The 15,834-nt window shown below is 43.5% G+C and overlaps 2 protein-coding genes across 2 annotated transcripts; both read left to right on the top strand.

The window, feature by feature from the left end:
* Positions 1-7,034: 7,034 nt before the first annotated feature.
* On the top strand, positions 7,035-8,045 carry SERLADRAFT_438114 (uncharacterized protein; the record flags this gene model as incomplete). The annotated part of the gene is made up of 4 exons (XM_007318456.1): positions 7,035-7,138; positions 7,212-7,368; positions 7,422-7,817; positions 7,869-8,045. The coding sequence occupies 4 exons, from the start codon at positions 7,035-7,037 to the stop codon at positions 8,043-8,045; spliced, it is 834 nt and encodes a 277-aa protein (XP_007318518.1).
* Positions 8,046-9,811: 1,766 nt separating this feature from the next.
* SERLADRAFT_438113 (uncharacterized protein) lies at positions 9,812-10,809 on the top strand (the record flags this gene model as incomplete). The annotated part of the gene is made up of 3 exons (XM_007318455.1): positions 9,812-10,075; positions 10,145-10,435; positions 10,516-10,809. 3 exons carry the CDS (start codon positions 9,812-9,814, stop codon positions 10,807-10,809), a joined length of 849 nt encoding a protein of 282 aa, XP_007318517.1.
* Positions 10,810-15,834: the final 5,025 nt, after the last annotated feature.

Raw genomic sequence — 15,834 nt, 5'->3', positions numbered from 1 at the left:
CATGTGACTTGGAAAATGAAAAGTAAAAGTACAAAAAAGTAAAGCGTAAGTAGGTGCTGGTATGTCAATTGTAACATAGACAGCCTGTCCATCAGATCAGCTTCTGGAAGGCATACAACACCTCCCAGGAGTCATTCAGCACCTTCAGGAGTGAGTGGGGCAACACACACACAAATGTGTCTACTCCCTGAAGTACCTGCACAAGTTCCTAAAAGAGAAGTCATGCCTGCTGAAGTCCTAGGAGTACGCAGAAGCAGTTGCCAGACTTGTCCTGCAGACAAAAACCGAGATTATCAAAGGACTCTAGATGAGGAACAGTCTTGAAAAGAGCAGCATGACAACTCCATGGAAAAACCTAACACTCCTGAGGTGCATGAAGAAACATCTGATACAGAGGAGACATTCTTTGCTGGAATAGCAAGTACCAGTCCATCTAACATAGACCTTCCAAGGACACTAAAGGAAGCCTTATCACGTCCGGATGGAGAATTATGGAAGTCTGCCTTGGAGGAGGAACTCCTAAGTCTCAATACTAATGCAGTATATGACACTGTCCCACTTCCAAAGGGAGTGAAACCTATTACATCAAAACCTGTGTTCTGGATCAAGTTTGATCAAAACGGAAACATTGAGAGATACAAACTCCGGATTATTGCACGAGGTTTTACTCAAAGGGAGGGGATTAATTACCAGGAGGTTTTTGCTCCGGTTGCAAACTTAGAGTCAATCTGAATTATTCTAGCCCTAGCAGCAAAGTATGACCTAGAACTTGATAAAATGGACATATCCACAGCTTATCTCAGTGAAGAACTTGAAGAAAAACTGTACATGCTTCCTCCAGGGGGTGTTCCTATCCAACCTGGATACTGCTGGATATTGTTCAAACAAAACAATATCCCTATTGCAACGCCAATACATTGACACAGTCCTGGAGCGTACTGGAATGAATAACTGCAAACCAGTATGGACACCAATGGCCCATGGATCAAAACTCCTTGCAAATGCTCCAGGGGAAGATATTGTGCAACACGAGATGCATATTGAAGGGTGTCAAGTGTCATACATCTCAATTGTAGGCTCCCTCATCTATGCCATGCTCGGAACCCGCCCAGACGTTGTTGGAATACTAAGCAGGCATAGCTCAGCTCCAAGGAGCCATCACTGGGAAGCTGCAAAATGTGACCTCTGATATCTGAAAGCAACCAGGGACATGGAACTATGTTATGATGGCACAGATGTCTCCATGGACATGGATTTCTATGGATATTCAGATGCAGATTGGTCTGGAGACCCAGATACGTCTTGATCAACATCAGGTTTTGTTTTTATCACCGTCTGAGGAGCAATCTCCTGGACAAGCAAAAGACAAAGCATGGTAGCTTTATCCTCCACGGAGTCAGAGTACATTGGATTGAGCAATGCTGGACAAAACCTTGCATGGCTTCGGACATTTTTTGAAGCAATCGGACATGCTCAAAATGGACCTACAACATTATACTGTGACAATCAAGCAGCTATCATTCTTACACAAGATCCGTGTTCGCTCAAAACATATTCAATGGAAATATCATTTTATCCAAGATGACTTAGTATCAAAGGGAGAGGCAGTAATCAGATATGTTCCTACAGGAGATATGGTTGCCAACATTCTCACTAAACCCCTCACTCACGAAAAACACTGGAAATTCTCCAAAGCTATGGGACTATGATTGCACTCAAGCAGGAGTGACAAAACCAGATAAACCCGGTGTCTGCTAAAGCAGCCATTGTTCTCCATGGAGCATAGCCACCACTCCATGGAGTAACCATTGTTCTCCTAGGAGTCATTATACTGTAGCAAGTAGCACCTCCGACTATAAGTAGTAGGGGGTTTAGTATAGGAATACCTCAGTCGGTTTCATAGCCTCTCAGGCAGTGGCTGAGGTATGTTATATTACATTTATTAGAGATTACCTTAAACTAACACCTATTGTAGTTTTCACTTAGGTAAATAATAAAACCGTTTCTATAGCCTCTTGGGCAGCGGCTGAGTTTTCACTTAGATTTATTACAATATGTAGCCAGTGGTGACGCAAAAATTTGCCAAAATGCCAAAATGCGGAAAGTACCAGACGGAAAGCAAAGGTGAACGCAACTTGATTGCCTAATAGAGGTGGTGCTGATCAGCCACAAATTCAAAAAAGGCAATATTGATTACTATTCCACGTGGCACTATGCCTGTGTGACGCAAAGGTGAGTCTTTTGAATATTTGCTTCATTATTGACACCTGTCCATGTTACCAATCAACTTTGTGCATGGCAGCGTTAGAAGTGCATCGTCAAGAAGCTTGTGATGATGGCAATGCTGATCCATAGATTACACTTTTTTTTGTAGGTTTTTGTAGATTTCTTTTTTGAACGCTTTTCATATCTTTGTGTCTTTATTGTCTCATCTTATCTATGGTGATAATTGTAATCTAGTAATCTAGTCAAAAGATATGCTCAGAAACATTATTGTTGGCCTTGATAATCTTGGACTAAGCTCAAATTGGTATTATTTCATGTTAAAATACAATCTTCTTGGTTACGTGCTACCCCCTTATACGTACAGCTTCCAGGTGGCTTAAGGCCGCTTGAGGCTGACATTTTTATGCAGATGGGGCTGCTCCTTTTCCAACATTTTCCAACATAGAGTAGAACTCACGCAGGAAATGTGTTAATTGAAAAAGATCCTTCATATTGAAAGTTGCAGATCATTGCAGACCTGGAAACAGAACCCAAAGTTAGAACCAGCCCAAACAAATGCCTTCATACACACTTTATCATCCTCATTTATGTGATTTACTTCCTATTTTTCAGAGAAGAACATGGCCTTGAGGAAAACATTCTTGTCATATTTGTCTTTGATGTGATCATCCTCCCTGAGACATTGTGAGAACCGTGGCCTCTTTGGATTAGTGGAGCTGTGGAGTAAGGGGATAGGGTGATGGAGTAATGGAGGACAAGATGGGGAATTGGCTTAGCTTGTGTGCTAGGCCCTTCCACAGATCTTGGTCCCTAACTTGACGGAAAATGGGGGTCAGGCAACAGATGACCAGCTGTATAGACAGATATGGCCCGTTACAATAAGCACATACAGTCTGTCAGCCAAATACATTGTACAGCCAGCTGTATGTGCTGACATAAGAGAGTGTGAAGAATTAACCGCATATATCACGTCAGTCAATACAGTATGTTAGGAGTATCCTGGACGATATGACCTGGCCAAACCATCATTATGTGAGCATATATGGTTCTGCCATGCTGTATCAGTCAATATGTGCTGGTGTAAACATACCACAAATAAGTGACTATGGTCTCTCAACACCATATGTATTGATAAGGCCTGAAAAAAGTGTTCTATGATTGAATAATTCAGTATTGTGAAACCATATGAGTGCAGATGATATGGTATGACCATCTGGGTAGCACATGGTATGATTGCTCGGCACCATAGAAATAGTTATGGTCTCTAAAAACTATCCCACAATTTACTGGTATGGTATCACCACATCATATGAGTGATGATGATCTATGATGAACATCCCACCTTTTGCCAGTATGGTACATTGAGGCCATATGCACAGTGATGATCTGGGATGACCATCCCACCTTTTGCCAGTATGATATGTTCAGATCATATGCACAGTGATGCTCTGGGGCAACCATCCTACCATTTGCCAGTATGGTACGTTCAGATCATATGTACAGTGATGATCTAGGGCAACCATCCCACCATTTTGATTACAACTGAAGCTACAATATTGGTATTTAAGTATTTAAACCCAATTTTGAGTCGATTCCAGATCAACAAGAAAACCTTGGCATACAAAATTGCCCAATCCTGAGACATGTAGCTAACTGATTTTTGAATCCGCTTTATTGTACTGTTTCCACACTCTGCAGCACTAGAGTCAATATCTGCTTGAGCATAATTTGTAAGAAAAGATGAAAGAAAACATTTTGTGTGCCCTTTGGCATGGAAGGCGTCTACAACAAATAATGTGTCTGCAAAGACATCTGGTTCTCAAGTTAAGGAATATGGGCCCAAAGCGCAAGCAAAGTTGTAGACCACCCCTCTCGGAGACTTTGGCCAGTGAGTGAGAATTGCTGAAAAGACATCATTCCGACCTTCTCCTTGGGGGATGCAATTAAATCCATAACAAATGCTGTGTGTGCACCAAGCACACATGATTCCACCCGTTAGTTGTTGCTCACCATACTGAAAATAGTATTTTGAGCATTTGTCGCCTCAGCAACCACCAGGTTCACTTTGAAGGTCATGTTTCAGGTTAGGATAGTACAGGCAATGTCAAATTTGGGGCATACTATAGTCACAACCAGTCTGAAACAATAACTGAGCATTGCATTTACATCAACAGGGCAACTACAAACCTTTTTCCAATCTGTATTTAGCGCTTTGCTAATACTCTCATAATAAAGTGGTGGAGAATGATAGACCAGCAGTGCATTGAGCACAGTATATGCTCGTTCATATAACCAGAGACACACTGCCAACAATGTAGGTGGATAACATTCTTCATGCTGATAGTGATACTGTAGGATGTTGTATATACAGGGTATTCCCACCAAAGACAAAGTGGCATCAGCGGTCAAGCACTGCAAGAACTTGTAAAGTTCCACCAGTCCTGACCTATTTACCATTTGTAAAATTGATTCTCCGGCCACAAGCTGTAGATATCAAGTGAGCAATTATAAGCGGGAGATGTATTTCCTCACCTGAGTGAAGAATTGTTGGTAAGCAGTTGGCGGTGTGCTTCAAATCTGTGTAGCACCATAACACATTGAGAATAAAAGTTGAACACCTGGATTGATTTCTTTCAGATGCAACTCGATGTGAGATATGTTCTCTAGACAGCTGAGAACATCACTAGCTGTATTATCCGGACATTCATCACTGTTAAATGTGACATAATTTTTCGAATATCCCTTCGTAGCTTTCTATCTGATAGTGCTTGTTGGTTGTATTTGTAACGGACAAGATCTCGCTGGATAGAATTTTTGTGAGAGGTGGTGGCATAGCAAGGGAAGGAGGTGTTGTTAGTTAAATGCAAGTGTAACTCCATCCCAGATGGTTTCTTCAGGGACAGAACTACATTCAGGGCATTTTATGTCGCCGTCAAAATCTTGCAGGCGCACATAAGAGAACCATGCAAAGTATTTTCTGAGACAAAGCTAACTTCTGACTTGTAACTTTGATAACACCGTGCAAGAACAAGAACAAATGCAACAAAAGGTGTTTCAAATGATGTGAATGCACTGGTATACTCATCCAAAAGATCATGGGTGAATACCAAGCGGTTGTTGAGATTGAATAAACCAACTTCACACAGATCAGGACCAATAAATTGTTGACTGGATGGGTAACGTGAGGGGCATGGTTGAGTATCTATAGTTGTTGTATATCCATCTGTGATAGTGTACACTATGCAAAGGCGTTTTTCCCTAGCAGATAGTGGCAAATACCGACCATTACCACAAACAAAAGCCCTGTATTTGTTAACTTAAGCAAGAGGAGCCTCTTTTGGAGAGGAGACGGCTGCAAATAGTGTTGTACATCACTTGTGAACATTGCCCAAACAGGCAGATGTATTGGCAGATGAGATACTGATGGCACAATTTGAGGCTTGGCCGAATGAACATAGGCCACTTCAAAAAATCATATGAGATGGGCACAAGCCCCACAAGACATCACATACTTGTTATTGTATTGACGTGACTTTGCTCCAGGCCATCAGTTCTGTTGGTATCAGGGTCAACAGTAACAAGCTTGCACAGGTGGTGATGTGCTTTTGTCATATGGCTACATGCTTGATAATGGTCTTTTAAGCAGGTCCAGTTCCCATCGCCATAGTCGGGGCCTGTGTAGGAGACAATAACACCGAGAACAAACTTGAATAGTTGTCATTGTCAACTAGCTGGCAAGAAAACAATATAACAGCCTCATCATCTTGGTGGGATCCAACATCAATGAAATGGTAGGTTGGTTAATAAGTGGATGACTCATCAGAGCAGTGAAAGCTGTTGTTGTCTGCCACAAAGCACTCTCCACCATGATCCTTGATGAATCTCACATGAACACACTGGCTGCCTTTAGGGCAGAAACAAACAACCACTAAGTCCGGACCAATTTGTTTGCGCTGAAGATGATACCAATTATTCTAACACAACACAAATCATCATGATCAGTCTATAATAAAAGCAAGATATGTTACTCACCGTACTAGTCTGATTTTTTGGATCCCAGCCCTGTACAACAAATATAGTCTTTGATATCTGGTAAATTGGGATACAGTTTGAAAGCACAAGATCTGTGAAGACGTCTTAGTGTTTTTCTGCTAAGACATTAGTGTTTGAAATGTTACCTCAGGAAAGTAGCTAGGTTATCTTGCAAACAATTTTCTACTTCGTTATTATCAGACTCAATCTGATGCTTCTTTGCACCACTTGTTGAGTTGTGAATTTGACCATATCCTTGCTGTTTCTCTGGGGTTGGGTTCAAATATGAGAAGTTTTTCTGTGTGGCAGAAAAACACTGAGAACAAGATGCTGTTGGCGTGGATGGTGGCCTTTTCAAAAAGGTTTTGTTAGAGGTTGTTGGAGTTGGTGAGTCTGGATAATTGATGAAATATCCCTGAAGAGATTGATCTGGAGAGGGATAAGGTGCTTTGAGTAAACTGTTGCTGCTGGCGTGTGCAGCCTTGGACCAATTTTTGATTGCTTGTGGCATCTGACTTGCTGCTGGCAGAGGCAGTTGCAGACTACACATAGAGACTAGTCCAAGTTGGTAAAAATTTGGAGAATTCTGACAAGATCACAATTAGCATTGCCATCACAAATGCAATAAATGCAATAAGTGCTTACAAAGGCTGTGTGTTCTTTAAGGCCATCAGCATAAGTCATATACGGCCGAAATAATTTGCCTAGACATACTTGTCCTGCTCTGGCTGCTCTCTGATTTCCAACATGCCAGCTTCCAAACATAGTCCACCACTATGCCAAAAGTGTTCTGGTTATCTCCTACGATCACTTTATATACACACCAAAGCTGGACGTACACATATCAAAGATGTGAGCCGTACGTACACATATCAAAGATGTGAGCCATCATTGTCCATCATAATTTTTTCAGCTGCTCACCTTTGTTGACTCATCAAGTTTCTGACCAACAGTGACCTTCCAGCAATCCAGCTGGATGAAGTCAGCCCACCTACTGCAAACACCACCACTTTCTTACCCACTACCCATGAAGGCTATCAATCTACCCAGCCAAGCCAAGCCGGCCCCCAGCCAAACACAATCCCAAGCTATGAAACAGCAACCAGGCCGGTAAGTCCATATACTGTTAATGACAACAATACTGACATACCTTTTTCAAACAGGCGCCAGTGATAGACCCAAGTCTCAAACTCCAGACACTTGACAGTGCCAGTCCAGCAACCAATCTGCCATCCCCCAGTGATATGAACAGTTTTGAAACACCCCGTACCTTTCCATCTCTTGCAACAGTAAAAGTAGAGAGTACTGATGATATAGCTCTTACAAGTCAATCTAGTCGCGCTCGAGTGAGCAACAAAAACTCCGTATTTGGGTTCGTTGAGGGTGCTCAACAAGGCATACAGGACTGGCGTAGGTCTCCTAAGCTTGTTCGCAAAATGTTTTACTCAGTCAATGGTTTGATAGATATATTGCATCAAGCTCACCTGCATCCTCCATTGCCATCTTCTAAGGATGCAGCTTCTCGCTTCTTGAGATGCATGGCGGACATTGTAGGACGGGTAAGTAAAAAAGGCCTTGTAGTTTGACTTCAATATCTTGACATTTTGCAGGCCGAGCACATGTCTGTCAAGACCAACAGTTGGTTGGTTCTGGCTGGGCAGCACCCTACTGCCCAAGCTCAGTTCATTCACTACACATCTCCCCGCTTACGTTGCAATGCTTTTGATGATGTCAATGACCTGATAAGCCGGTTCTCTAATATCATTGCAGGTCCCATTCAGGCATAAGAAAGGACGCACTTGAGATGACACAGAAACTTCATGAGGCAAATGAAGCATTACAAAGGGCGGGGGCAGAGGTGGAGTCTTCTCGTTTGATGGTGGGTGCCTGCTTGATGTCGTGTTGCAGGGTGTTGTTTTGGTCCTGCAAGTGCAGGATATAGGGGGCATCTTGCCAGAACACACTACGGTCATCAACTGCCTCTTTGTAGAATGGCTTGTCTTGTACATGGGCCATCACCATGTGCGTCAGGTACTCTGCACAGCAAGGGCACCCTGAGCCATGAATGACAGCCTTGGTCATTGGGTCAAATTGCCAGACCAAGTCTGGAGAACACTCACAACGGTGTTGTCATGTCCTCCAGTCTCCTGATCTGGAATGAGTTGCTCAAGTGTCTATGACAATCATCACAATGGTGTCTATGGTGCAAACATGTTGGGGAGGGTGAGCACGAGTGCTGTCTGGTGATTTCATCCTCACCACCACTAGGGTGAGATGGCAAGGTTTTGGGGGCATTTTTAGAGCTGGTGCTCATCTTTGCTTAGCTTGTGGCATGGCTTTGTAACTTTGGTTTAAAAATGTCTCATGAGACATTGTAGTGGTAGTGGTTTGAGGGAAAGAGCTATCATGAGCCTCGTGACATTTATTTTAAGTTGGAGCTTGCTGAACAATCTAGACATACCATGTTTGGTATCTCTGTTCACAATTGTGGTGTTACTTGTGGACGCAACTGCGTCTACTGCCATAATGGCTCTATCTTGCCGGGATCCATCAGGTCCTGGGGTGTCAGTGATTGAATGGATCACTGACTTCAGCAAGGCTGCTTCCAAGGCTGCTTCTTCCAGTCAGAGATGCTGTTACAATAACACATTTTCGGACCTTTAATTTTCATTCTCCTCTTTAACCTTTTACTGTAGTTTTCACACACTGTGCCATGCAGCACTTTCCCTTTTGGTTCAAACTCCTCTTTCTCGTGCTGCACTGCCTTTTTCTTATTTTAGCTACAACTCTCTCACGTGGTGGAGCTGGTCACACAGGCTGCACCCTCTGACATCATCAGCCACTGCTTTTATCAACTGTACAGTACATAAGTACAAACACTTTGTATTAGTATATATACCCCAATATATCCAGGAGACTCCTCAGCGAGTCCTCCTGTTGTATCCTCACAACTAACTTGTTGAAGCCTAAAGGGTAACCACTCCCTCATCATTACCTTTATAGTGTGTTTTAGTGTGCGCAAGAGTAACTAACTCTTGGTTGTTATATTAGGACTCGCTCTTTCTACTCTCTTGCACATTGTGCAAACCCGGACTCCAGGGTTAAGGAGATATTGTTATTGTTTGGGAATATCCCAAATAGCAGATAGGTGCGCTCCTAGCAACAGCCTTGTAGTGCTCTGGGAGAAGAGACAATAACTTTGATACGCGGCCCCCAGCGTTAAGGGGAGTACCTTAGCTCAGCAGTTGGTGTGGAACCACTGTTGATTAGAATTTACATACAAATCTTCGATCTCTCTTTCCTCTGACCAGGCCGGGCACTTGCCTCCGCCAGTCTGGAGAAGGGCTGACAGCTTAACAAGTGGGCCACCCCCTGACAACCGTTTGGACCAGGGTTTATTATGATTACTTTTTATATACAATTTCAAATACTATAGTGTGGGTAGTCGGAGATTGAGATCCGATACTCAGCTGGGAAGAGGTAGATTCGCAGATAGCAAGCAGGGACCCCCAGTTACATTTTTTTTACTTTACCACCAAGAGAACAAGTCAACATGTTGTCGCAAAACCAACCTGATGTCAACACTCTGTTGCATGGCATGCATACACAGATTGCGGCGTTAACCTCGCAACTTGCCGAGCTCCAGGAAAACCCCCCTGCAGCAACCCCCTCGGTTGAGAAGAAGTTTAACAACAAGGTCAAAGTCGTTGCTGACCCCGGTGCCTTCGAAGGAGACAGGGTGCAATTTGCCGAATGGTGTATCAAGCTCCAAATTTGGATCAAAGCAAATTGGGACACATTTACCGACAACTTTGAGGTAGCCACTGGGGTGCTATCTTGAATAAAGGGACCTGTGGCGGGTCAATACACCCAAGTTAGAATGCAGGAGTGCTACACCGCGGGATTGTGGCCTGTCTGGGATGATCTCAAAGCTGAGATTAAAAAATATTTTAAACCGCAAGCTGAGTGTGACTGGGTGCGTCAGCAAATCTGTTCCTTTAAACAAGGAAACATGAGGACAGATAAATTTGTAACCTGGTTCCTGGCCATCTCCATCCAAGGGGGTTTAGGTAATGAATATGCAGTGGAGCTACTAGAACACAATGTGAACCCCCACATTGCAGAACAGCTCTATCTACAAGATATGAGGAGCAAGAACCTCTCTGAAGCAGCAGAGGTTCGAAAAATAGGCAGGCCATAGAACTATACAAAATGCATCAAGGTGGCGGGTCCACCACCAAAAACAACTTTTCCCAGAGGAGCCCTGGGTCAACAAACCAAACTAAAAGTCACTCTTGCGGGTTCCAACCATTCGGGTTGCAACCAAGGCAGGGAGCCGCAATGGATATTGGCGCAGTCCAAGGCGGACAGAGGTGCGGATTCAACTGCTACAATTGTGGGGAGGAGGGGCACGTAGCCCAAAAGTGTCCAAATGGAGTGCAGGCCGCCCAACAAAAAAATAACCAAGGACGCCAGGCGCGCCAATTAGAAGCAGAAAAACTGGACGATTGGCTCAATTTTTTGGCCGGTCGTTCTTACAACAAGATCTGAGCCTTCTTTTACAACCAGCAGGTCGCTGAGATGAAGGCTCGGGGAAAAGAATTCGGAGCGTAGGTCACTTGAGTGCCTTTGCTCCCCAAAATAATGAAGTAAACCACAACAAGGTGGCCCCTGCTCTGGGGTGTTGCACAAGCAATAATGGAAAGAAGGGGGTGGCTCCCCAATTTGTAAATAGATTTTTGAATTTGTTATCTGAAGTATGTACTTGTATGCGAAGCTGTGACTGTGGAGTTGTCTTGAACCCTCCTGACGATATAGCTGCTTTGAGCGCTGATTCAGTGGGACATGATGATGAAGGAGCTAACACTGAAAATACTTATAAAACCACCGCTGTACCAGCATCTCCTTTGGAGTGTGGCCCCAGCGAAACAAACACTAGGGTGCTTAATTCTGGTAAAATAAAAATAAAAATATAGAAAATACTAAAGTAGAAAAACATGTTTCATTTGATTCTTCTACTTCTTCGGAGCCACTTTCCACAGTAATCCCAAGGTGTGTGTTGATGTGCACATATTTATTCCAAAAGAAGATCTGTTTGGATGTTGGTGTGGAAAACCTTGCCCGGGGCATAGTACACCCAACCAGCGCACTGCTTGATTTAGGCGCTAACAGAATCTTCACAGATCAGGTCTGGGCGGAGCAAATTGGACTCCCCCTTGTAAAAATAGATGTATCTATTCCAGTCTATAACACTGACAGTACGCTTAATGCGGGTGGCTGTATCACACACAAATGTTCTTTTGTTGTCAAGCACCAAGGACACAGAGAACGAGTCATCGCTAAAGCTACCCAACTAGGGAAGTTTAATTTAATCTTAGGCTGGACCTGGCTATTTAAACAAAATCCTGAGGTCGACTGGCAGACAGGGGTTGTCACATTGTCATATTGCCCTCAGGAGTGTAAAAACTTGGGTAAGCCGAGTCACGTCCGTCAAACTGAGCGCCTTGAGAAGATAAATGCTGGTCACGTTTATGAGCTCAGATCTTTAGAAAATATTGACAATGACAATGATGAGGTAAAACCCGAGGAAGAGATTAAGAGGCTGGTACCTCCCGAGTACCATGACTTCTGGAAAGTCTTTTTTAAACATAAATCAGAGCACTTCCCAGAGGCTAAGCCTTAAGACCATACTAGAGATTTGAAAAACACCTTCAAACCAAGAAAAGGACACATGATACCACCCCTCTCTGCTACAGAAAGAGATGAGGTATCTAGATCCATAGATGAACAGCTTAGGAAGGGTTACATCAGACCTTCCAAAAGCCCTATGACATCCCCAGTGTTCTTCATTCCTAAAAAGGATGGTAAGAAGCGTATGATTATGGACTATTGTTACGTGAATGAATACACAGTTAAAAATGCATATCCATGGATCAAAGAAGAAGATGCTTGGAAGGCCGCATTCACGTGCCACCGAGGATCCTTTGAGCCCCTTGTTATGTTCTTTGGGTTGACCAATTCACCGGCAACCTTCCAGAGCATGATGAACAAGATCTTTGCGGATATGGAAAACTGTGTTGTCATTTACATTGACACTTTGTTAATCTTTACGAAGTCGGACAATGACCCTGGGATGGTCAGTACCTTCACATGATCATGTTATGCAGTTATAGATGTGGAATAGCAGCTGAACTGTCTTGATCTGGGTATATCACTGCTGCAAGTTTGTAGCTATGTGTAGTAGCTCACTCAATAAAAAGGGTGAAACCCAGACACCCTGCAGTTGGGTATTGGGAGCAATGTTGATGATGAGAACTGTTGTTAGAAAACCACACACAAAAATGAACTAACACACAATCCTCCCAGATTCCACGGAACTTGTGTATGGGCTTTGCCTCCTAGAACAGTGGAGTGGTCTGGTTGTTCATGGGGTGGTACGTATAATGATCCTTCAAAGTAAAACCCAGGGATGTATGGGTGTGGGTTTTGAGGAGGAGGGATAGTTGAATTATAGAAGACAGGGGCTTTGTGGCAAGTATAGACAAGCACTACCTTGCTAATTGTAGCACAAGGTAGGTTTGAGAATGAAGAGATAACAAGGTTTCTAGTGATAGCAGGCTCCTGATGCACAAACTGTAGTGCTCAGAAGGACTCTAATTGAAAGGGATGACAATGACTTTCAAAAGTGACGAGTGACGATGACAGCAGTTAACAGTGGTAGCATTGGGAAGTGTTGTGACCACACTGGATCACAAATAGCAGTAAGAAGTGGACTTGAGATTAGAGAAGAAGTCTGGATTGGAGTTTTTTATTTTTTACAAGATAAAATACAGGGGTTTATATAGTAAAAGAAAAGTAGGGCATGCACAGTATAGCTGTGCAAAAAGAATGAGAAAGAACATGAAGGAAGGAATGTATGCTGATGAATCCTGCGTAGGTAGTACAGGATAAGATTGTCAAAACAAGGAAAAGAAAGATGTCATGGGAAGATGCAGTAAAAAAAGGGCAAGGCAAAACAATATCAGTATCAACACAGTTCCTTTATTGTCAGTCAGGCATTCTAAAAAAATATGTGTCCATAAAAATGATTCAAAAATCAAAATAAATCACACTGTAAATGAATGTTCTGCTGAAAAAAAAGAAACTGGAGCCACCGGTCCACCACCTAGTCCAAATCCGATGGTTCCATGGCTTTACCAATGGACTGGCTGTATTGGACCACCTGGTCAAATGAGGGAGGGGAGTAGTTCCAATCTGGAACAAATGTGTCCCAGGCAGCGTGTGGTAAGTGTAGCTGTAGCAAAGACAATGAACAAAGGATAAATGTACCCAAGTAAATGGGACAGCAGTGTACATAGGCAACACAAGGGGATGAACCTTCTCCAGCTCAAAAACTACCCACCCACGCTCCAACCAGGCAAGACGAGCGACCAATGTTTTGATAGTATACAATGGAAGATAGACATCATAAAGATGGACCTGTTGCCCAATTTGGACCGGCCGCTGGGGCTTTGCTGATATCAGCAGTGGCACATGGTAGTCAATGGATTGGCAACGGAAGCGGATGGAGAGTGGTGACACCAGGTATGGTGGGGGAGCAAAGAAGATGAGGAGGAGGAGGGTGGAGGTGACGAGGAGGTGGATTAGAAATGGGATCCAGAAACAACCATCGGGTGAGAATAAAAAGAAGAGGAAAAGACCCATGGTGGGGCTAGGAAAAGGAAAGGGAGTAAGGGAAACAATGAAAGCAAGGGCACAATGCAATGTGTAGCCAGTGGCAACGCAAAAATTTGCCAAAATGCTGAAATGCCGAAAGTACCAAATGGAAAGCAAAGGTGAGTGCAACTTAATTGCCTAATAGAGGTGGTGCTGATCAGCCACAAGATTGAAAAAGGCAATATTAATTACTATTCCACGTGGCACTGTGCCTGTGTGGCGCAAAGGTGAGTCTTTTGAATATTCGCTTCATTTTTGACACCTGTCCATGCTACCAATCAACTTTGGTGCATGACAGCGTATTGGGAAAAGAATAGCTGCACCATTATTTTTTCTTTCTCCTGCGCATGCAGCATTAGTAATCTTAGTAATATACAATCTTACCAATTATGGGAGTGGAATCTGAATCCAGATTCCACAGATGGGCTGCTGATTGATGGTACATGTTTGCTGAGACTAGACAACTATCAGGACTATAGGCAACAGACACATCAGTAAGGACATCAAAGATCGAGCACTATGGCTAATTGAACACAACTATGTTCCTGCTGATATCTGTGATTTTTCAATGCAGTCTCAGTCGCTGGAAGAGCAATCAAGAAAGATTTGGCTCTACTATCCCCCTAGTCCCGAACCCAGAAGCTAGGGCTCCGCGCTAGCGTCTGGGGACATTTGATACGGGCTGAGTGCATTGAGTCACGCTTGTTAGCCGGGAAACCTGCTGAGTACCTGCTGACTTGTAACATAATCACAAACTGTTATCTTATCTCTTGCCATGAGACTGTGAGATTGATCATCCTGGTGGCCAGTTTAACGACAAAGTCAATCCATTCGCGCAGAGTAGCATACATGTATTTTCTAATCCTACTGACACAGAATCTGACAGTGATCCTGAGGACCCTCCCCAGCTCCCGATTCAAGTGCAACATACTGCATACCTCGAGAGCCAGCTCATCAGCAGTCCTGTCCTCAAAGTCCGAGCTGTCCTCGAATACATGTCAACTCTTGGCCTCAAGTGTTGGTCCAAGCCACCGCGCACGCAAAGCACTCACAATGCACGGGCCAGTGGAGCCAAGTGAGCTCTTGAGGAGTTTTCATTTGGTTGCATTGGAGAGGTGCTTGAGGACGAGCTGAGGAGGATCCAGACCGGCCTCTGCATCGTTCATGAACACTTGTTATAAGTTTTTGACGAAAATCCTCGGAGCAATAATGGTTTGCTTTGTCTCGGTGCTGACTTAGAAGTTTTTAAGACTGTCCTTTGTCTTCTGCGTGTGACATTTGACGAGCTTGAGGACCATATCTTGTCATGCGTAGAAAATACTCGACTTATTGCATTACACCCAAAAAAACTCTATTTACACTGTACAACTAATCATGATGACAAAATGTTATCTATTTCTGCTTTTGGACGAGCTCTACCCAAAAACAGCTATAAGTGTGACTTTGTGACTCGATGCACTCGTCCTGAAACGAATGTCTCCAGACGGTCTGGGACGTCTGGATTCGAGACTACTATCCCCCCTCCAAATGGTATTCATGGCCAACCTCAAACCCTCAGAGGTGCAGTAGCTTACGACCTCTATGATCTATTAGAGGAAGCCCTTGAAATGTACCTGGATGAAATACAGGAGTGGCTAGCACTGGCCCTTAGCATTGGTCCAGAATGCTGGGTTTAGTTATAAGTTGTTGAAAAAAGCTGCTGCAGAGAGGAATGATGATCTGCGAGAGGAGTGGTTACAGGAGATGAACACATATTTTATGGTCAGCCACTTTGTTGCAGTTGACAAAACCAGCAAGGACAATAGGACAATCTACCGACACTAATTGCCACAACCCAAATCGCCGCAAAGCCTTTTCAGC

Source organism: Serpula lacrymans, assembly GCF_000218685.1.
Source record: "Serpula lacrymans var. lacrymans S7.9 unplaced genomic scaffold SERLAscaffold_7, whole genome shotgun sequence".
Lineage (NCBI taxonomy): Eukaryota > Fungi > Basidiomycota > Agaricomycetes > Boletales > Serpulaceae > Serpula > Serpula lacrymans.
Note: the sequence above shows the minus strand (reverse complement) of the source record. Positions and strands in the feature narration are given on the sequence as shown.